Source organism: Dermacentor andersoni, chromosome 6, assembly GCF_023375885.2.
Source record: "Dermacentor andersoni chromosome 6, qqDerAnde1_hic_scaffold, whole genome shotgun sequence".
NCBI lineage: Eukaryota > Metazoa > Arthropoda > Arachnida > Ixodida > Ixodidae > Dermacentor > Dermacentor andersoni.
Genome location: NC_092819.1, coordinates 100,475,433 through 100,498,660, shown reverse-complemented (window position 1 = coordinate 100,498,660; position 23,228 = coordinate 100,475,433). Strand labels below are relative to the sequence as shown.

The 23,228-nt window shown below is 47.8% G+C and overlaps 1 protein-coding gene across 1 annotated transcript in view; it reads left to right on the top strand.

The window, feature by feature from the left end:
• Nucleotides 1-23,228, top strand: part of LOC126522636 (uncharacterized) — a 152,719-nt gene that overhangs the window by 111,526 nt on the left and 17,965 nt on the right. Inside the window, exon 2 of the mRNA XM_050171397.3 lies at nt 20,710-20,990. Coding sequence (XP_050027354.2) covers nt 20,710-20,990 — 281 coding nt within the window. The remainder of the gene's footprint in view (nt 1-20,709; nt 20,991-23,228) is intronic.

Sequence of the window (23,228 nt, the reverse complement as noted above, 5' to 3'; positions counted from 1 at the left end):
ACGCGTGGAAGAGACGTTTGCCATATCGACAAGTAAACGATCGCATGCATTGACGCTGACATTGGAGAAAGAGCACTGAATGATGCACCCGCACGAGTAAGCTGGTACACGATTGCGAACAAGGAGTTGATCTTATATTTCGGGCATGGTGTCTGATAACGTGAGCTTTGGCAAGCGTACAAGACTGCGGTGAGTGGGCGCGCTATTGATGTATACACGCGAACTGGGTAACCCAAACTAAAAGTAGCCGGGAAATGTTACTTGTGGCCATCAACTGATAATATGTTTGTTGCTGACCGTACCGACTTTTTCTTGCCACACTTCTGATGTTTCTTTCTCCTTTGTTGACAACAGACGCGCTTTGTAAATCACGCGTCAAAACGCAACTAGATTCCTCTAAATATAGACTCTGAAAGTGAGATTCCCGACGATGGAAGCGAAGGAAATATTATCGCAATAACAAAAACAAAAGCAACGAGGCCTAAGCGAAGTGGGCATCTGGTCCTGGCGTCTGTAAGTTTGCTTTGCTGAAGGCCTCTACAGAAATACCAGACACAGCAAGAGTGTTGGGCCGAGAGCTTTGAGTGGATCTGGCGCAAAGCGCGGTAGCGTCCTGTTATATTTCCTGGATGGACGCATTAAGAGCGGAAAGCGGTGAGTGAGTGAGGGAGAAAAACGAAAGTTGGAGATCATGAACATCGTTCTACGTTTCTTCGTTATGAAGCAACTCACCCAAGAAGACGTTTTGCTAAAGCACTGAGCGCTCTGATGCATTTTAGCGTTCGCCAAGTTACTTTGAGGGAAAGCTCTTCACGAAAGGCCCCCGGGGGTAGAACAGTGAGGATGATGGAAGAAGACAGATGCAGTGCTTGTGCGCTGCAGGAACGCACGCACCTTCAGAAAGAAATGGAGAAAATCATACAGGTAGCAGACTGAAGGTGCAGGAGCGGCACTAATTGAAGTACGGCATTTCTGGCACTGAGGACGGGTATACCTCGCTGACAGGATCTTTTGAAATATTATTTCGTTGGTTTGATCGAGGAGTCGAGTACCTGCTAGTATTTATTTCCCTTTTATCGCTTCAGCATAGTCACAGGCGTGCTCTGTTTTTATGTCTTTTTCTTATAGTTACTCTTTCCTAATTCGAACCATGAATAACTGCAACCCCTTTGGTATAGCGTATTTGATTGACTATTGCCGATACACTGGGCAGTCACTTTAGCTGGTGATGCATTAGACAAGAGGCCGACCAACCACTGATAATTCCAATTTCTTGTGGAAAATTCTTATGCAATTGCCTGTCGGTACACAACTCCTTGAAAAAAATCCTCAGTGTTGAGAAAGAGAATTCGTCAGTTGTTTATTGTAAACAGTGAAGGCTCTTTTTATTCATTTGTGTGCTGAATATTATTTCTGAATGGTTCTTGCCATAATTTTTTTATGGCGAGAAACCGAATAGCTTTCTGCCACCAGAATTATTTCTGTTCTTTTTTTTCTCTCTCAAGCACTGCGTTCCGCGCTTAATGTGTCCATCCAGTAGATATAACAAGACGCTCCTCCACTTTGTGCCAGATCCACTCAAAATTCTCGGCCCAACACTCTTGCCGTGTCTGGTATTTCTCTAGAGGCCTTCAGTAAAGCAAACTTACAGACGCCAGCAGCAGATGCGGAATTCGATTAGTTGGTCGGCTTCTCGCGGAGAGCGTCGCTAGCTATCGCGATTGGCCAGAGAATTGGTAACAGGAAGTCAAATGAGCGTGCCAGGCCTAATATCCGTGTCAGTGGTAAAGCGTTACCATGTGCAATAAACTTCGTACATGCATCAAGTTAGCTTCCTTAAACCGCCTTATCCGAGAGGGGTAGCAAGTATTCGTCTCTGAAGAACAATTGAAGTTACTGCCTTAGTCGCCTGGGCGTACAAATGTCCACATGTTACCAAATGAAAGACAAACTGACGCTCTTATCGGCTTCTTGTCACCCTGCGTCACACTAATTTATACACTATTCTTCCACTAGGGCGCCTACATGAAAGTGCCTTACTTTCCGTGTGTGCACGGCTCGTGTGTTGCGAAGAAAGAGAAGAGGCGTTTTGAAGCACGGGCTCCGAGATTTTCAGCGCACGCACTAGCGAACGTTCGTCTTGCAGGCCGTGTTGGAATGGGCTGTACGTTCTGTTTCCCAGCGAGGTTGCACTGAAGCGGAAATTACAAAATTACAACTACCACTGGAACTCGAGACTTGAATTCGAGGCTGCCGACCTTGAGAATACGCAGAGGATGCTCTGACGTCGAGGAGTACTCATGATAGGAATCGTTATGCATCGAGGAATACTCCCATGATAGCTCGCCTGACTGGAGATTGGAGATAGTATCGCTTTCGCGAAATTTCGCGAGAATCGGCACCGTACGCGCCAGCGCATGCAGCCAACAGCATTTCTGGTGCTGTCCGAAGCTGACTATCTTAGCACGGTGCCAAGAACGCTGCCGGCCATATAGGCCGTATACCTGTGCCGAGTCCGAGTCTCCCGAAGTGCCGAGTCTCGCGAAATCTCGCGAAAGGGACGTTATCTCCGAAAGTGATGGTCTAAGAATACCGCTCAAGCACATGATAAACTGTCCGCACGTCCTTGTAAGTGTAAACTTTCCCACGCCAGAATCCAGCCAGCCCTTAGCTTGACTAGTGGTGATCTAGCATGACATCGCAAAGCCTCTACTCTGAACACGTGGAGGAAACGATCCATTTGCAGCATGCTGGTCAGCGGGCTGCTTGAGGAACTAACAACAAATCAACAGAGGTGCATCGTCAAACTTACATGAAACTTCCCGGTAGTCCTCGTGAGTGCAAGCAAAACTAATTCAACCAGCTTCGTTATCTCGGTGATAGCTGCGTGTGCCAAGCCATTCATTTGTGAACGGGGAATAGCTCACGATATGTAATTTTGCTGCCAGACTCAATAATGATACGCTCAACTTGGCCATCAGTGTCGCTACATTTTCAAAAGAAAAAAAAAAAGAAATAAGAAAACGTGCTCTATTGGAAGACAAATAAACCAATAATCGTTTACCCGGATTTTATGTTTTAAGGAATTCAGAATTTAGTCTGTTAATCGCGATTGCAAGTTCGCGAATCTTTATTTTGCGACGAGTGTCATACGTAAAAGGCGATGAGATAAGCCACAATAGCCGGCACTCTAGTTATCTGGAACAATCGGGTTTTGGGCTACCTTCAAGGAGAAAACCGACCTTTAATATCGGCTTACTTAATTTTGTGCGAAATGTTTGGAGTGTCTATCTTAAATAGTAAAACGAACGCGCAATCAAAATACGTTATCCGTCCAACGTTCACGATTTCCACGTTTACCAGGCGTCTTCTTGTCGCAGAAGAGTTAGAAACTGAGCTGATTGTACATTGTTACAAAGTTGGGAGAAGCTATCGTGTTGTCTTGTCGCATCGTTTAGCCCTGTTACAAAGATAGCAGTTCTTCTAGTTCGAAGCTTTCGCTTTGGGAAAGGAATTGGCAAAACTTGTACTCACTATGAGAAGACCCTCGATCAAGCAATATATTGTCACGTGGTGGTGACGTTAAGAACGCAGTGGCAATACTGTGAAAGGCAAAACTAGATTTTATTGGGCGAACCTGTGCCCACAAAACAGGCTACACTTATAGCACAACGAAAGCGGCGAACACAGTCGGCGATCGTCGAAAATCTGATCAGCGGGTCAAGCGCGTCGGCTTTTATACAGCAGTCATCGAATGTTCCAGACTAATCGTTGGGACCCACATGCCTTCTACAAAGTTCTACACCATTCGTGTCAAGCGATGAAATCAGATAACACAAGGTTCGGCGACAACAGACAGCGGATAGAAGCATCGATAACTTTCCAGAAACTTCGGATACATGCAGGCGCGTCCCGCGCTGTGCGATAACATTTGTTAGGCGGCCAAACGTGGTCGCCCGATAAAGATAAGTACACGTGTCATTACCCCCCTCTTAAAAAGCATCGACCCGATGCTGCAAACAAACGAAAATAATAAAAAAGAAGCACTCGTAGCAAAGAAAACAACAAAGTAAGGACGTTCGTCAGCGTCCATAAAAGGGTTTGAGGCGCACCACGTGGACCACTTCAGATCGTGCGCGGCGCCGCTGTGAATGCGAAATGCCGTCTGGCACGACCTCACAGTCCAGTGCGCCAATACGTCGGATGACCTTGTAGGGTCCGAAATAGCGTCGCAGTAGTTTCTCACTGAGTCCTCGTCGGCGTATCGGGGTCCATACCCAAACACGGTCGCCGGGCTGGTACTCGACGAAGCGTCGTCGGAGGTTGTGGTGTCGGCTGTCGGTCCTCTGCTGGTTCTTGATCCGCAGGCGGGCGAGCTGTCGGGCTTCTTCGACGCGCTGGAGAAAGGCAGCGACATCAAGGTTCTCCTCGTCAGTGACGTGCGGCAGCATGGCGTCGAGTGTCGTCGTCGGGTTCCTGCCGTAGACCAGCTTGAACGGCGTGATCTGTGTTGTTTCTTGCACCGCCGTGTTGTAAGCGAATGTTACGTACGGCAGGACAGCATCCCAGGTCTTGTGTTCGACGTCGACGTACATCGCTAGCATGTCGGCGAGGGTCTTATTCAGCCGCTCCGTAAGACCATTCGTCTGTGAGTGGTAGGCCGTTGTCCTCCTGTGCCTTGTCTGATTGTATTTCAGAATGGCTTGAGTGAGCTCCGCTGTAAAGGCCGTTCCTCTGTCGGTGATGAGGACTTCTGGGGCGCCATGTCGCAGCAGGATGTTTTCGACAAAGAATTTCGCCACTTCGGCTGCGCTACCTTTCGGCAATGCTTTAGTTTCAGCGAAGCGGGTGAGGTAGTCCGTTGCCACGACGATCCACTTATTTCCGGTTGTTGACGTCGGAAAGGGTCCCAGCAAGTCCATCCCGATCTGCTGGAATGGTCGGCAAGGAGGCTTGATTGGCTGTAGTAATCCGGCTGGCCTTGTCGGCGGTGTCTTGCGTCGCTGACAATCTCGACATGTTCTGACATAACGGGCGACGTCGGCGGTCAGGTGCGGCCAATAATACTTTTCTTGTATCCTCGATAGTGTCCGGGAAAATCCGAGGTGTCCAGCGGTCGGATCGTCATGTAGGGCGTGCAATACTTCTGGACGAAGTCCTGACGGGACAACAAGAAGGTAGTTGGCGCGGACTGGTGAGAAGTTCTTCTTCACGAGTAGATTGTTTTGAAGCGTGAAGGAAGATAATCCGCGCCTAAATGCCCTGGGGACAACGTCGGTGTGCCCTTCCAAATATTCGACGAGGCCTTTTAGCTCCCGGTCTGCCCGTTGCTGTTCAGCGAAGTCTTCCGCGCTTATCATTCCAAGGAAGGCGTCGTCATTCTCGTCGTCTTGCAGCGGCGGGTCAATGGGGGCGCGTGATAGGCAATCGGCATCGGAGTGTTTTCGCCCGGACTTGTAGGTTACAGTGATGTCGTATTCTTGTAGTCTGAGGCTCCACCGCGCCAGTCGTCCTGAAGGATCCTTTATATTCGCTAGCCAACACAACGCGTGATGGTCACTGACGACTTTGAATGGCCTGCCATAAAGATAAGGGCGAAATTTAGCTGTAGCCCAAACGATGGCGAGGCATTCCTTTTCGGTCGTAGAATAGTTGCCTTCTGCTTTTGGCAGCGACCGGCTAGCGTAAGCTATCACCTGTTCGACTCCGTTTCTCCTCTGGACTAGAACGGCACCGAGGCCTAGGCTGCTGGCGTCAGTATGGATTTCTGTATCGGCGTACTCGTCGAAGTGCGCAAGTACCGGCGGTGACTGCATGCGTCGTTTGAGTTCTTCAAATGTATCGGCCTGCGGCGTTTCCCACTTGAACTCAACATCACATTTAGTTAGACGGGTCAACGGCTCGGCGATGCGTGAAAAGTCCTTGACAAAGCGCCTGTAGTAGGCACGCATGCCAAGGAATCTACGTACTGCCTTCTTGCTGATGGGTTGCGGGAGCTGTGCGATTGCAGCTGTCTTTTGCGGGTCTGGACGGACACCAGATTTGCTGATTACGTGGCCTAGGAACAGAAGCTCATCGTAAGCGAAGCGGCATTTTTCCGGCATCAGAGTAAGCCCTGACGACTTGATGGCCTCTAGTACTGTCGCAAGCCGCTTGAGGTGATCGTCGAAATTTCCGGCGAAGACGACGACGTCATCCAAGTAAACGAGACAGGTCTGCCACTTCAATCCTGCTAATACCGTGTCCATGACGCGCGGGAACGTTGCAGGCGCCGAGCACAGTCCGAATGGCATAACCTTGAACTCGTAGAGGCCGTCTGGGGTGATGAAGGCGGTCTTTTCGCGATCCCTTTCGTCGACTTCTATTTGCCAGTAGCCAGACTTGAGGTCCATCGATGAGAAGTATTTAGCATTGCACAGCCGATCCAATGCGTCGTCTATCCGTGGGAGGGGGTATACGTCTTCGTGATTTTGTTCAATCGACGATAATCGACGCAGAAACGTAGGGTTCCGTCCTTTTTCTTCACTAAAACAACTGGAGACGCCCACGGGCTTTTCGACGGCTGGATGATGTCGTCGCGCAGCATTTCGTCGACTTGGTGTCTTATAGCTTCGCGTTCTCGCGTCGAAACTCTGTAAGGGCTCTGGCGGAGTGGTCGAGCGCACTCGTCGGTTATTATGCGATGCTTTGCGACTGGTGTTTGTCGAATCCTCGATGACGTCGAAAAGCAGTCTTTGTATCGTCGAAGCAGACTTCTGAGCTGTTGCTGCTTAATCGCGGGGAGACTTGGATTTATGTCGAAGTCTGGCTCGGGAACGATGGTCGTCGGGGTAGATGCGACAGAATCCGAGAGGACAAACGCATCGCTGGTTTCCTGAATTTCCTCGATGTATGCGATCGTCGTGCCCTTGTTGATGTGCTTGAACTCCTGGCTGAAGTTTGTCAGCAACACCTTTGTGTTTCCTCCGTGCAGTCGAGCAATTCCTCTTGCGACGCAAATTTCACGGTCGAGCAGTAGACGTCTGTCGCCTGCGATGACGCCTTCTACGTCAGCAGGTGTTTCGGTGCTGACCGAAATGACAATGCTGGAGCGAGGCGGGATGCTCACATGATCTTCGAGCACACTCAAGGCGTGGTGACTACGAGGGCTCTCCGGCGGTATCGCTTGATCTTCCGACAGTGTTATCGATTTCGACTTCAGGTCGATGACTGCGCCATGTTGATTCAGGAAGTCCATGCCGAGAATGACGTCTCGTGAACACTGTTGGAGGATAACGAAGGTGACAGGGTAAGTCCGGTCATGAACGGTAATTCTTGCCGTGCAGATTCCAGTTGGCGTAATGAGGTGTCCTCCAGCAGTTCGAATTTGAGGGCCCTCCCATGCAGTCTTAACCTTCTTCAACTGGGCGGCGGTGTGTCCACTCATTACGGAGTAATCGGCCCCTGTGTCGACTAAGGCAGTGACTGCGTGGCCGTCGAGAAGTACAACGAGGTCGGTGGTTCTTTGTCTGGCGTTGCAGTTGGGTCTTGGCGTCGGATCACGGCTGCGTCGCGTTGAACTGAAGCTGGAACGTCGCGTCGTCAAGCCGTCTTTCGTCGGTGTAGTCTTGGCTTCCTGACTTCGTCGGGACGGCGGCGTGTCGTCATTAGGTCGTCGAGATGGTTTCTTCGTCGTCTTCGTCGGCGGCGGAGGATCTTCGTCAGTTGGACGAACAGCAACCGCACCTCCATCGGTTGCTGCTTTTAGTTTTCCGGATATGGGCTCGCTGACCGGCCCCGGGCTGGGCCAGTGTATGGCCGGCGCTGCGGCGAGAGGTAGCGGCCTGGTGATGGCGAACGCGACGGTCGTCGAGAGCTCCAGTGAGTAGCGGCGAGGTAGTCGGCGATATCGCGAGGGCGTTCACCTTGCTGCGGGCGCGGAGCGTTGTAGGCGAAACCTCTCAGTCCCAAGTCGCGGTATGGGCATCGGCGATACACATGGCCGGCTTCTCGGCAGTGATAGCAGAGCGGGCGGTGGTCGGGGGCTCGCCAAATGTCCGTCTTCCTCGCGTAGGTGCGCTGGGCGACGGGTGGGCGTGCTAGCGGCGGCGGCGGACGACGGAATTGCGTCGTTGCAGGGCCCTGGCGTGGTCGCGGAGGGGGACCTTGACGGCGTGCGACGGCGGCGTATGTCATCGCTTCTGGCTGGGGCTGCGGTAATTGTGGTTGCAGCTCGGGAACTCCAAGCGATCGGTGCACCTCTTCTTTCACAATGTCGGCGATCGAAGCCACTTGGGGCTGCGACGAAGGCAGGACCTTGCGCAGTTCTTCGCGCACAATGGCCCTGATGGTCTCCTGAAGGTTGTCGGAATCCAGTCCTTGGATGGCGTACTGCGGCGTGAGCCCCTGGCGGTTATATTGCCGGGTGCGCATCTCCAGAGTTTTCTCGATCGTCGATGCCTCTGCAGAAAACTCAGCTACGGTCTTCGGCGGGTTACGAATAAGTCCTGCGAAAAGTTCTTGCTTGACGCCCCGCATCAGGAAGCGGACTTTTTTATCCTCTGACATTTCCGGGTCGGCGTGCCGGAAAAGACGGGCCATCTCCTCCGTGAAGATCGCGATCGTCTCGTTTGGCAGCTGCACTCGGGTTTCTAGTAGTGCTTGGGCTCGCTCTTTTCGTACGACGCTTGTAAACGTTTGCAAGAAGCCGCTTCGGAACAGGTCCCACGTCGTTAAGGTGGCTTCTCGATTCTCGAACCAGGTCCTGGCGGCGTCTTCCAGTGCGAAATAGACATGCCGCAGCTTGTCGTCGCTGTCCCAACTGTTAAACGTAGCGACCCTCTCATACGCCTCGAGCCAGGTTTCCGGGTCCTAGAATGTTGATCCGCGGAACGTCGGAGGTTCCCTGGGCTGTTGCAGCACGATGGGGGACGCTGGGGCTGCCATTGGGGTTGCCTTGGCCACAATCTTCTTGGTCTTCTCAGGTAGGAGTCCGTGCTCCGGGGGCAGCTGTTGAAGACGGCGGCTTGCTCGATGCTCCGGGACTACGTTGGCGTTCTCTTTGCGGTCTGGGCTGGGATCACGGCTTGTCGGGGGCGTCCCGTACATGAACGCACTAGCACCTCCACCAGATGTCACGTGGTGGTGACGTTAAGAACGCAGTGGAAATACTGTGAAAGGCAAAACTAGATTTTATTGGGCGAACCTGTGCCCACAAAACAGGCTACACTTATAGCACAACGAAAGCGGCGAACACAGTCGGCGATCGTCGAAAATCTGATCAGCGGGTCAAGCGCGTCGGCTTTTATACAGCAGTCATCGAATGTTCCAGACTAATCGTTGGGACCCGCATGCCTTCTACAAAGTTCTACACCATTCGTGTCAAGCGATGAAATCAGATAACACAAGGTTCGGCGACAACAGACAGCGGATAGAAGCATCGATAACTTTCCAGAAACTTCGGATACATGCAGGCGCGTCCCGCGCTGTGCGATAACATTTGTTAGGCGGCCAAACGTGGTCGCCCGATAAAGATAAGTACACGTGTCAATATGCAGGGTGGATAATCCAATGCAATGAGTTCTCGCGCTGCCCGTAAATCACAGTTCTTTCGTTTTTGTTTCTTCATATAAAAAAAAAAGAGGAGAAAGTTCTTTTTGGACCTTCTTTATTTTTGCACCAAATTAAGGCGTGTAGCTCTCGAAAGGTCGCTGTGCAAATTAATCTTCTGATCTTGGAAGGCTTTCGAGGGGAGTGCATTCTTAAGCCGTCTGTAACGAAGCCGACGTAGGAAAATAAATAGGCTCGGCTTAGCAGAGGCGCAACTTCTCCCTAAGGCAGGGGTATTAGCGAAACTGAGGCTGTTCGCCAGGAAGCGCCCAGAGAGCAGCGAAATCCAGGAGCAAGGCAAGGCAACACTCTAGCGCATTTTTTTAACCAGTAATTTTCAGCCGAAGCAAATTTTATAACTTAGATGGATTAATTATCCTCTTCATTTGCATTTTCCGTCGTCGTCTCTTGTTCTCTTTCTTTTTGTTCTTGTAATATGCGCCGCCCACATTGCCGTCTATTCCGCAGCTCATTCTCTGCCAATGGTTGCCGATTCAAATTACACTGCCCAAGGATTTTGCAAGAGGTGAATTGTTCAAAAAAAAAAGAAAGAAAATAACATAAAAACATAACAGGGGTACAGAATCGCTTGATTCTGAGAAACAGCGGGAGTGAGCGAGAACGATACGCGCTCGATGAATACTTCCAAACTGCCTCGAGCCAACTTTAGTGCAACAATCTGAAAGGGGATCAAGAAAATAAATGAGAACTAGTGATGATATGATTTTTCATACAGACCTTGAGTTGCAGTGTGTAAGGAGGATGTGGATGTGGCTTTAAAAAGCAAGGAAACCTAGATAACTGTCTCACTCGACGTTGTACGCCTCATTCACGGGAGATGGCGGAATGGAGGCGACGATTAAAGGAAAGGAGGAAAAGAAAGGAAAAGGGTGGCGCAAAGAAGTTTGCATCGTGTGGCCATCTCGATGGTGGAGCGAACAAACGAAGAAAAGAAAAGTAAGCCATTTTCTAATGAACTATACTACCACGAGACCACCCATAAACGAACGGTGGAGTATAAATAAGATAGCTTGTAGTACGTGGAGCTGCAGTTGTGAAGGAAAAGGGAAATATACCAGGAAATTGCAGTTTGCGAAATTGTGCGCAGCGATACCGCGGCCGCTTCAGAGCAGTTCTAGTGCTCTTGTCGCCCAGTTTTGGATGAGCTTCGCTCCTTTAAATATTTTTCCTAGAATAAACTTCGTGGCAGTGATAAAGAGGTTTCGTTGGAGGTTTCGGTGGGAGATTGGCGAGAGACGGTAAAAAAAGAAAAGTTTGTGCGCTATAAGAAGTTTGAATAGTAGCGAAATATAGATCTCCTTATCGTGACCCATTGTCGAGTCTGCTGACGTCACCGAGATTATGCGTTTCCATGGTTTTTTCTCGCACACGGAGCAGAGGAGTGCTCAGGCATCAGTGGGCGCGAGAGATTGTTGGAGCTCCCGGCGTATGTATAGCCATGTAGACTCAGCAAGTCTTGTGGCCAGTTCAGGAATAGAGGAACATGAATAGGGCACCCCCCCGAGCAAGTGCTTGCTCTATTGTTCGTAATCAAAGGTCACGCTTCCTATAATTATCGCGACCGGCACTGTAGCGACTGTGCAAAGGTGTCTTCGTGAGTAATATACATTTCACGTAGAGACAGTCTCGCCGACAGACATCAAATAACTCATGAAATAAACTTCGCAGCCTTTCGAGACGTCAGCTCAAGAAGCAGAAAGTTAATCTCAAGACGCAAATGAGTAAAGCTACGATGTGCGAGACGGCGCTGCTTAAATTCCAGTCGCCGTCGCTGTGCAGCGAGCAAAATTCGGGATGGGACAGGCTTCAGGTGAGGAGAAAGAGAACCGATTTCCCGCGAGATTTCTTTGTGTTATAAGCCTGCGTGGAATGTTAGCTTAACTCCAAGGAAAGTGGGACTCTGTCGTTTGTTAGAAAGATCCGTCGCTGTCCGACACAAAAACGGGGAGATCACCTTTTTTCTGCTACTGGTTTGTCGAACGGCGTCTTTGTAGAGAAGATGAAAGCGGTCTCGGGGGGCATGTCGCAGAGCAAAACATTGCGTCGGAGCGCGGCGAGTTTTGCTGGGTATTGAGACAATGTTTCACACGTGGGGCTCCGAGTAAAATGATAATAAATAAATAAAGAAAGAAGGATGTGATGACATTCCGAAATAGTAAGGAGTGAGAGGGTAAGCTCGCTGAGTTTTAGGATGGAGTCCGCTGAATTTAAAATTTCATTTGGTGTCGCCTCTGGCCCTGTCAAACGCGATTTCTTTCGTTTGTTGATTTGAAGCAGTTTTCTCATTGTCCGTCTGTACCAGAGACGGGTCTCTTCCAATTGGAAGTCGAGGAGTCGGAGGAGTATTGAAGACTAAGCCCTGCTTATAATAAATCACACCATGCACGAGAAATAGTTATCAAAAAAATAAAAAGCTTTTCGAGTGGCCGAAAGCAAATTTCTGTTACTGAATATAGAATTTGCTATATGCGAGTTCATTCTGATATGTAAACGCAAGAAAAGAGGGCCTGTGCTACTGCTAAAAGCAATTGTCTCATCTATGGCTATATTAAGAGAGTTTTTTAGTAAAGGCCTTCTTATTATTTGTAATGTTGCTCCCAGTTTTTGCACGAGAAAAGCTATTCCGCAGAAGGCCCGTATGCGTGCGGATAGACCCTTTTCGCGGTGATCTCATGGGAGCTGCCATGTTTGATCACGTGATGACGCGTCCGTTACTTGGCTCAGATGCCTCCGTTGCCTGTACGTTTACAATGGATGTACATGACGGCCCTGCGTGACTCAGCAAAACTCTGTATTGGCGGATATCGTTGACGGTGACTGTGAATGTCACGAAGCTTTGGCCACAGCTTCAGAGGACATGTAAGTGCTTTCGGAGCTCGTTACGCTTTGTCCAAAGAGCGCAAGCAGGGTATACGGTACTTGTATTACAAGCGAGGCGATTAATACACTCCAAGCTGTCCAAACTGTCTACTTGTGAATTAAATCAGGATCAGTGTGTCTTGCTATTCCTTCTTCATTTGGCAAACACTTTGATGCAGCGGCTTGTGATGTTTCTGACTCAGTAATGTTCCTCGGTGCGGTCACTATAGGTTTGTTTATTGATGCGAAAGCATCAAGTCGCCCACTGAGCGTCACAGCCGGTGTCTGTAGCAGCGAAACGACACCTAAATTCCCATTGGCTGCGATGCCTCGTCACGAGTGCGTCACGTCACGATCACGTCACGTCACGAACATGCCATGTCACAAGTGCGCCTCAACACTGCAGAACGGGCGAAAGCGTGAGGGGAGAGGGCATCGCTGCGACGCTACGTCACTCTCGCTCTCACTCTCTCGGAAGCCGGCGCGCGGTCCGTATCTCTCTATCGTCCAGCAAGCAGCCCGCGCCAGTGGAGCTCTGGGCCAAGGGCTTCACCCTTAGGTAGCCTTTTTCTTTCTGTAATTAACGCGAAAGCATTACATGGCTCATGAAGCAGGAAATCCGGTGGCGTGGCCTGACATAGTAAAATATGTCACCTTGACAGACCACGCCGGTGGCCGGTCTATATATGCGCCGCGCGTCGTGGCGCTGCCAGTCGGTGCGGTGATTTCGGTGAGTTCTGTCGGGCGCTCCGATGGACGAACCTTCGACTTCGACTTCTTAGTGGCTGCGCCCGGCTTCTTTTGGACGTTTACGCAAGTAGGCGAACGAGGCCGTGGCACGTTATGCGAGAAATGATACACGGCAACGTGAAAATGCCATTACGTTTCCAGTCGTCACAGGGAAGACGTCGCAATGCTTTCTCATTCATCCACGTGGGAATACCTAAGTTCACTTGACTTTTTTGAAATCTTCTTCAGTGTTCTTCTTCTTCTTCTTCTATCTTCTTATTATTCCTCAGCAATCTTCAATTTTACACACACACACACACACACACACACACACACACACACACACACACACACACACACACACACACACACACACACACACACACACACACACACACACACACACACACACACACACACACACACACACACACACACACACACACAGCGCTCTATCCCGTGCTCTTTACTAGCTCGTCCTGTGTTGCGCTGTTCCCGTTCTATACATACATACATACATACATACATACATACATACATACATACATACATAAAGCGCTCTGCTCTGTGCTCTTTACTCACTCGTCCTGTGCTGCGCTGCTCCTGTTTTTATACATACATACATACATACATACATACATACATACATACATACATACATACATACATACATACATACATACACACACAAACTCACCTAGAGTAGCTGGCCCGGCGTATGACAAGGCAAATATCCCCAGCACCAATTAAGTAATGCTTCACTCTTTCCAATGGTCTAGCATCGTGACGTAGTGTGGATAATATCTCGACTTCTCGTTTTAACTAAAACGTGAAAACATATAAAGTTCATATTTGACACTGCTGCTTTACATAGCACAGTTTGCTCGACCAAGCGAGCCCAGGTCTGACGGTGTCGGAAGCTACCAGCTGAGGACAGCGAACAATCAGTCAGAGTCTCCCGGTGATGTTCACGCTTGCGCTAACATCACAAAGTTGGAACGTATTTCGAAGCGGCCCGGAGTTCCAGCTCGGCGCTCGGCAACGAGGTCTTGAAACATTTCGCGTGCTGACTCTCTCCCGACGCAGAGGAATGTGCGCTCGTTCAATTTGATCAGAGCTGCGCACTACGCTCTGGTGCGTGGCGCAATCACTGCCCGAGATTAAAGCCGCGAAGTTGGCGAAGGAGCCAGAAATCCAATTACAACGGTGGACGAGGGAATTCGAACGCAGCGCTCACATCTTGCGCCCGACTTCTCGTCGCTTGACGAATGTCACTCGCTCATACAATTTAATTTTGGCCCTAGGGAGTTCGAAAGCGTATATTGGGACTGTTTCCTGTTTCAGGCGTGTCTGCCTTGTTCTTTTTGTTTTTCCGTATTTCCGTTAGTGAAATTAAGACTTGGCTCTGTGTTGGTGCGCGAACGTTTGGGCGTGTGGACAGTCCGTCGTGCACGTACTGTGGCTCCTGCGAGACACTTGAACACCTTATATTGGACTGTCCCGCATTGGTCACACAACGTGCAATGGTAATTAAGGAATATGGACTGATTCGACCCAAGTGTATGACCCTTGGTGATGGCCTCTTTCCGAGAGGGAGTGTTGCTCAACGCGACCAGGCCCATAGAGCCTTGATAAGTTTCATGCAGAAAACTGATTTGGCCTCCTGTTTATAGACGTTTTTTCCGTGTTCCTACTTTGTTTTGTCCCTGTCTCTGTCATTTTTTTATTTCGTATTTTCTTTCCTATCTCTCTGTTTCGTATCTTCTTCTGCTCTTTTCATTCCCTCCTCCCGAAAGAGTAAGCAGGCGTTGTGCCCCTCTCGGTGGGAGTTGTCAGCTTGCCTCCTCCCCCCCCCCCCCCCCAACTCCTCCTGATTCTTTTGTGTGTGTATGTTTCCATTAAATAATAATAATAATAATAATAATAATAATAATAATAATAATAATAATAATAATAATAATAATAATAATAATAATAATAATAATAATAATAACAATAATAACATTTCCGTGCGTTCATTTCGCTAAGCGTTCTACATAACAGAACACGGTTCGAGCTGATTTCATAGCATTCTCTCGGCTCTCTCGATATGCTCAAGATCGTGTGAATAACAAACATCCAAGTGTAATACCCGCCGTGAGGATACTTTTCTGCCTACGCGTACGGAACGGAGTGTCAAGCAACGAGCAAAATTTTATCGACCAACGTTTTTTTAGAGCTTTTTTGTATTTCTTAGCCCGCGATCATACGAGGGCGATTCAGAAAGTAATGCTTCCAAACCCACTACTTTGCCAATAGCACTTCTAAAATTTTGAACGTTTTATCATTAATGCACTGATGTTTAAGCTATAGAATGTCACTTGCCTCATCTTCCTATCTCTTCTCTTTTCGGAGTAATCGAGCAAACCATAGCATCCCGAGGTGATGTGCGGTCGAAACGGCGGGCTGTAATTGAATTTCTGGCTGTGGAAGGTTGTGCGCCTACCACATTCATCGCCGTCTGACTGCCGTTTTCGAGAATGCCTGTGTTGACATCGGCACTCTGCGGCGGCGTGCACTATTTCTGCATTGCAGAATTACTGTCAGCATGACGGTTAACTTAATTTTAAATCGAAATCGAATAGGCTTCAGAGTTAATTATGGTGAGCCCATGCTGATGTATATATCCGCATACAACTTGCTAGAAAAGAAGACAATATGCTGTTTTAGTGCAGCGTTGAACATTCTGTTTTACTTAATAACCTACAGAGTCATAATGTCCCAAAATGTATTATTGCGTGGTGGGCAGAATTCTTGAGATTAATATATATATATATATATATATATATATATATATATATATATATATATATATATATATATATATATATATATATATATATACATATATATATATATATACATATATATATATATATATATATATATATATATATATATATATATATATATATATATATATATATATATATATATATATATATATATATATATATCTCCGCTAGCCGTCCTCCGCTAGCCGGACAGCTCAGAGCTGGTCTTGTGGGCATTCGCTGAGCAATATAGTCTCCCACTGCTCAGGTTTTATTTATTTGAGCATTGTGGTTTATACTTTGTCTGATATTGTTTGGAGCTGATTGGCATGCCTGTATAATGTGATACAGGTCTGCACGTGGTGTATTGCATTTATTACAGTGTGATCAGTATGCTTCTAGGTGTATTCGGTGCATGAGTAGTGGCATAGGGAAGGTGCTTGTCAGTAGCAGTCTCTATATAGTTGCTTGGCATTTGTTTAATGATTTGTCAGGAAGAGGGTATTTATAGCGAGCATTGCGGTAGTCATCGAGGATTTGTGCATAAGTAGCCATTTGTTCGTATTGGGAAGCTGTTATTTCTTAGAACTTGTTCTGGTTCTGCGGGGCGTAGTTCTGTTTGGGTCTCTTCGGAGATTTGTTGTCCAGAGAGAGATTGGCGACGCAAGTGACTTTTCCGGTTGATACTTGCTCGGGCAGCGTCGAGCGCAGCGTTGTTCCCAATTACCCCTGCGTGGCCTGGCATCCAGATGAATCGGATAGTTCTGCAGGTAAGATGTGTTCCAACGAGAATTCCGTACGCTCGAGGTGACATATATCCCATGGTGTAATTAATTACGGCTGCTTTGAAGTCGGTGACCAAGCATGATGCAGTGCTTGATGCGTATGCTAAAGCAATGCAGCCTCTTCCCCTTCTTCTGTCTGTTTAGCACTTATGGAGCTAGTTGTTGCGATGTCCATTTTTGTGCCCATAACAATTGCCAGAGCCATGGCTGCTTGTGACGGATGCTTTGCTGCATCAACATAAGCCACATGTTAAGCATCTTTGAGCCCTTCGTTGAGTCTTTGAGCTCTTGCTTTCCGTCACTCTGCGTTATGGTTTGGGTGCATGTTCGTTGGGTGGGGTGGAGGGATTATGAAGGTGTTACTGATGTCCGGTGGAATATCCCTCTTTTCCTCAGTTCGCGTCTGGTATTGTATTGCCAGCTTGTTTAGTTGTATCCGTGCTGTCTTCGTGTGTGTTAGGCGTTCATATATTGTGATGTTCTCTGTGCTTCTATAATTTCGTCCAGTCTATTGTGTAATTCTAGGGCTAATAGCTTTTCGTTTTCTATGCTTGGAGGAAAGTGCGATGCTCGTTTTAATGCTTTCCTTATCATCATGTCAATCATGTGTTTCTCAGTATGCGTGAAATTTAAGAATGGCGCACTATACGCTATACGGGAGATGATAAAGGCTTCTACCACTCGAATGATATTGTTCTCTTTCATGCCGGCGTGTCTGGTAGCAATTCTCGAAATAAGCCAGCCCATCTGTGCCGTGTATGTCTTTAAGCGTTGGATTGTTGTGTTGTTGTTTTTTTATGGTCACTTTCTGGGTACAATCTCAGTACATTTAGGCATGAGACCTGGGATACGGGTATACCTTTGATTTCCAAGGCAATTCTTTGTTGAATAGAGGGTTGCGATTTTCTTTGGTATTTTGGTTTGATCAGTATAGGAGCTCAGATTTCTCCGGGGAACATGAGAGTCCTTCTCGATTCTGCGTATGCTGTGACTGTATTTACTGCTTCCTGCAGGGTCTCCTGGATTTCGCCATCACTGCCACCCCTCACCCATAGCGTTATATCATTCGCATATAAACTGTGGTGCGGGCGCGGGATGTTCTCGAGCTTTCTCGGGAGCCCAATGAGTACGATGTTGAATAGCATGGATGATAGCACCGATCGTTGAGGCGTGCCTTTGTCACCCATGTTCACAGTGTTCCCACTTGAGTCCTCCGATGTTCAGGGCAGCAGTTCTACCAGTAAAGAAATTCGCGATAAATCGGTGTCTTACGCCCTACGTTCAAGTTAGAAAGTTCTTCTAGTACTGCCTTATGGCTTACGTTGTCAAATGTTTTCTTGCGATACAGTCCGAGCATGGTTCGTGTATCCAGCTTAGGAGCTTAATGCGGATCTATGACTTGATGGCAGAGTTGCAGCATGATGTCATACGCTGAGAGTTTTGCCCTAAATCCTATCATAGTATGTCGTAGTTGCTCATTCTTTTTAATGGGTGCAGTAAGTCTCCTTAGTATGATGTGTTCCATTGTTTTTCTGAGACATGATGTCAAGGAAATTGGGCGAAGGTTCTTCAAGTTCAGTGCTTTGGAATAAATATAACTTTTGCATGCTTCAAGGTATGTGGTAGTTGTCCAGATTCCCATAGTTCGTTCATGTATTTCAGCAGGGTTTTAAGCGTTTCCTCGTCTGCATTTCTAAGGATTTGATTTGTGATGCGATCTTCTCCAGGGGCAGAATTGGTGTTAAGTCGTTGTACCAGCTCTTGTAGTTCTGCCATAGTTATCCGAGTATCCATGTCACCGTTATACAGTCCTTTGTCTTGTGGTTCTGTCGAAGATGCATGATCTCCTATATATTTTTTAAGGTAATCCAGTATCTGTCCCTGTTCAGTTGCGTAGCATCTTCTGTAAGTTTTGTTGCTGTGTTGTCTTCGTGGTGCTTTCATCTAAGATGTGCCTTAGAATTCTCTAGGTTTTAGGTACATTTGGTTGTCTGTGCATTTCGTTGCATACAATACGCCATCAAGATAATTTTACGGCGCTAAGGATAGCTGCTCCTCATCTAAATTCACTTAGACTTGCCGTCGCGGACCACAGTGACATTTACTCTCCATACCGTAAATTACAAATATAGATGAATAGGCTTGAAGCATGGCTTCGGACATCATGCATGCCATTGAATGTAACTAAAAGTGTCATCTGGGTGTTCGCACTCTCGGATCTGATTTCAATTTCTATATATTATATACAAGAGCCCATTTCCCAGGTAGAGACTCTTAAGTATTTGGGAATCAATAATTATGGAAAGCTCAACTGGAGTCCACACACAGAAAATGTGTCATCTAAGGCACAACGTGCTTTAGGTTTACTGCGAAGACTAGGCAACCGATAATATGGGCTACGTAGGGACTCCCTGCAAATGATTTACAAAATTTACACACGTCCAATATTGGAATTCGGGTGTGTAGTGTTCTCAGGAGGCCCAGTTTATAAAACTAAGCCTCTAGTTCTTTTGGAGCGTGACACCCTGCGCCTTTGTCGGGGACTCCGTAGGTTTGCAGCAAATAATGTTCTTTATCAGGAAGCGCGCCTGCCAACATTACCCCTCAGACTACGTATCTTAACGATATAAACATTTCTAAAATTTTACAGCTTTCCGCTTAGATGATCTCAACAAGTCTTTATCAATGATCCAAACTACTTATTTTTTGCTCATTGGGCACTTTTTCACGCTCCACAAATTGTCTTTGTACAAGGGCAATCAAATAGTCTATATGTGAACATTGGAGACTTATTTCCATGATATGACTCAAGCCAGAATAATAAGATTGAATTTAGAAACATCCCCCCCCCCCCCCAAAAAAAAAAAGAACTACGTTTCAACCAGTCAGGGTTTAAATAACCGGTTGGAAGATTACATTGCACACGTACAAACACACAACATAATAGCCACAGGCGCTTTTGTAAACCACAATAAGGTGGATGTAGGTACTTTTTCGCTTTCGCTTGGCTGATAATTGTCTTTAAGACTTCAAAATTTCACTCCTGTCGTTGAAGATGAGCGCTTGGCAATAGTTTTAGCACTGCTGAACCTCCCTTGGAATGCAATAAGTTCAGGTATTATAACAGATTCCCATTCCGTCTGTACTTCCATTACAGCTTCATCCAATTTACCAGCCCTAAAGGAGTTCCTAACATTAGTTCCTCCTCAGCTGAATCTTGCAAAAACATTGTGGCTACCAGGTCACTGCTAATTACATTTGAAGGAAATGGCTGATTCATTAGCGCGAGCATCCCTGAGTTGACCGATAATATGTGTTCTTCCAGTAGTGACACACATAACAGCGATTAGATATCGAAAATTTTCAATTCGTGCAGAGATCATTGAAAACAATAACATCGTTGACAGAATTTCAGCGCCTAAAGTTTCTGTGGAAAATCCGTGTTCATCAAGGCAATCGGAAGTAACGATCATCAGATTGCGCTACCGTGTGCCCCCCTTAAGCATATATTTGCGCAGGGCTGGTCTGGCGATATTGCCCCTCTGTCAATACTGCCTAGAAATAGAATCCATGGATCCATTTTTTAATACGACACCGCTATAACTTACTAAGGAAGCTACTTCTTGAGACTGCGCATGCGTGCAATGCGCAGGACAGGTAACCGTTGGTCTATTTGAGCTACCGAATGCGGACGCCAAGGAAAGTAAAGCGCAATCCGGATGTACTGGTCTGACGAAATCAGTAAATTTGCAGGCATAGGACGTGCATTCAGATTTTCGCAGATTGTTGCGAAAGGTCTTCGTACTGCGGCGTGGCACATAAAATAGACCGACGATTGTGACTACTACCTATGAAAAAAAAATTGCCTCAAGCACTGTAGTAGCTAAAGCTTCTGCATCTTCTTTTCCTCGCAGTGGGTCGCGTGCAAGTTGACCTCGATCTGCGACCGAGGCGGCGACAAACGCAGCGGCCGGCCAAGGCATCGCAGAATGCCAAGGCTGGCGCCGGAAGCAGCGTACCCTCGTCGTCGCCTATTGGTGGACTGTGGAGCCCGGTAGAGTGCGCCGCGCGTCACCGGGTTGCCCTGGTGGTACCCTACCGGGATAGGCGCCTGCACCTGCTCCTGCTCCTGAGGCACCTGCACCCGATTCTCAGGCGGCAGCTGCTGTCCTACAGAATATACGTTGTCGAACAGGTGAGTGTACAGACCCGTAAGTGCCGCCAGTAATTGCCTTTGGCGACAACTTTTGAAGAGTTGACCCCAGCATTCGACGTGCAGTAAAATTAACTATAGCACTTGGAGTAAATCTACAATTAGCAGCGCGAAAAATATATCGCGAAAGATTACGACACCAGCGGGCTTCAGACAGGTTTGAATTCAATTCTAGGGCTGTACGGACCGGAAGCATGAAAATGTTATGAGGCGCGCCGCAGGGACAAACCTTGGATTAATTTCGACCACCTGGGGTTCTTTAACGCGCATCCACCCCACGGCACATGGGCGTTTTTGCATTTCACCCTCATCGAAATGTGGACGTGGCGGCGAAGATTCGATCCCGCGTTCTCGGTCTTAGCAGCGCAACGCCAAGGCCATTACGTACCACAGTGAGTTCCGACAGGTTTGTTCCTATAGGAATGATGGCACAAACAGACTTGTTTTGATTGAACAAGAGGACAATAAACCCAGAAGAACGCGTAAGATATCTGAAAAACGAAAAATTGCAGGCAGACGCATTGCTGACCTTTTTCCATGGTTTGTCGCGAAAAAACAACCTCCTAGCTCTCTTTTTGCTGCTTATGGATGCGTCTGTAATGGAACCAATGCAATCAGCGCGAATACGATAGGTCTAGCGGGAGTGACGTGCCGAGCCAACAGAGAGAGAGAGAGAGAGAGAGAGAGAGAGAGATAAAGCTGGGGAGGTCAACCGGAAGATATACAGTTTGCTACCCTGCCCGGGGGAAGGGGTAAAGGGAGACAGAAAAAAAAGAAAGATAAGTGCACACACATGGAAAGAGTGGGAGAGAGGAAAAAAAGGAAAAGAACACACACACACATAGGAACGCAGGAGTGTTAAAGTCGTTCAAGCAGGCCGCTTGATCGCAGAAGCCTGAGCAGTGCCTTAATCGTCTTCTGGTGGATTGAATCAGTAGGCACTCTAAGATTGTCTGTCCTAAGATTGCTTGTCCCCAGCCAATGTACGAGAAGCGGTTACCGCCTTGGTGAGAGAACTGAGAGAGAAATAAATTATTTATTAAAATAAAGGGGAACTGTAGAGCCCATTGAAGGGCCGTCGGCGTGGGTGGAGTCCACTCCAGGACCCCATGAGCCGCGGCCGCCCGGTGCGCTTTCCGAACCCGATCGAGCTGGGCCCGAGAGTTAACGCTAGACGGCGAAACTTCTCACTGTTGTGTGGTTGGGTATGGGATTATAAGGTTGGCGCTCGCGAGCTGGCACGCCCAAGTGGCGTGATAAAGCGTGGCAGGGGCATTTCGATCTGGGCATTGTTGCGGGTGTTGTGTGGAGTACACGGCGTGATATGGCGTGCGGTGTGGAAAGTTTTTTTTTTCTGTAGCTGCCTCCACAAAACTGTTCCGGCTCGTGTGAGGGAGTCGTGCGTGTTGACTAATGGCGTGAAATTGTTTTGGAATTGGTTCCGATGTCTCGTTGGCAGGGTTGTCTCGCTGTGAGGATCAGTGAGCGTGCACTCGAGCCGAGGCGTGGGCCCACAGGTTCCCAGTGAGAGAACCGGGACCGGGTGTCCACACTACTGTGGTCGTTTCGGGAAGAGTAGAGGTACTTAAGATAGAGATCACCGTTCGGGAAATTTTAACAGCTATGTAGTTATGACATGCTTCGTGCAAGTCAGTGATTAACGTGATGTGTTTTCTACGGGGGTCCGTGACCATAGCTATGGCTACGGCCATAGCTATGGGTAGTATCATCCGTGTAGTGACACAGCCATGATGAGAGCCTTCGAAGTGTGCGCATCAACAACAACAATAACAAAAAAAGGATTATACAAAAGAAAAGCAAAGAGAAAAAGAAAAAGAATATAACGAAAGGAAGAAAGAGAAAGACCATGTACAGTGCAGCCTAACCAAACAAAAAATGTAAGGTTTTGACGCATTACGGGAAGAGAACAGTTGCCAAGATCACTTAGCCGCCATCTTGCGCGCACCACCGACAAAAAAAAAAAAAAAAAAAGTCCGGCTTGTCTTGCGTTTCGTCTCCTATGCATTTGCAAGCACGACAGAGTAAAAAGAGTCCCAGCGTGCACTATTATCTCTGCTCGCTGGGCAGGTAGCAGCAGTCGTACTTTGGGAAGCACACCGGTGGAAGAATATGTAAAAGGACGCGAAGGCGGCTCAAGAACCGTGCCGTCGTTCCTAAAGTTATTTCCCGGCAGAAGGGTGAAGGCGGCGAAAGGAGCCG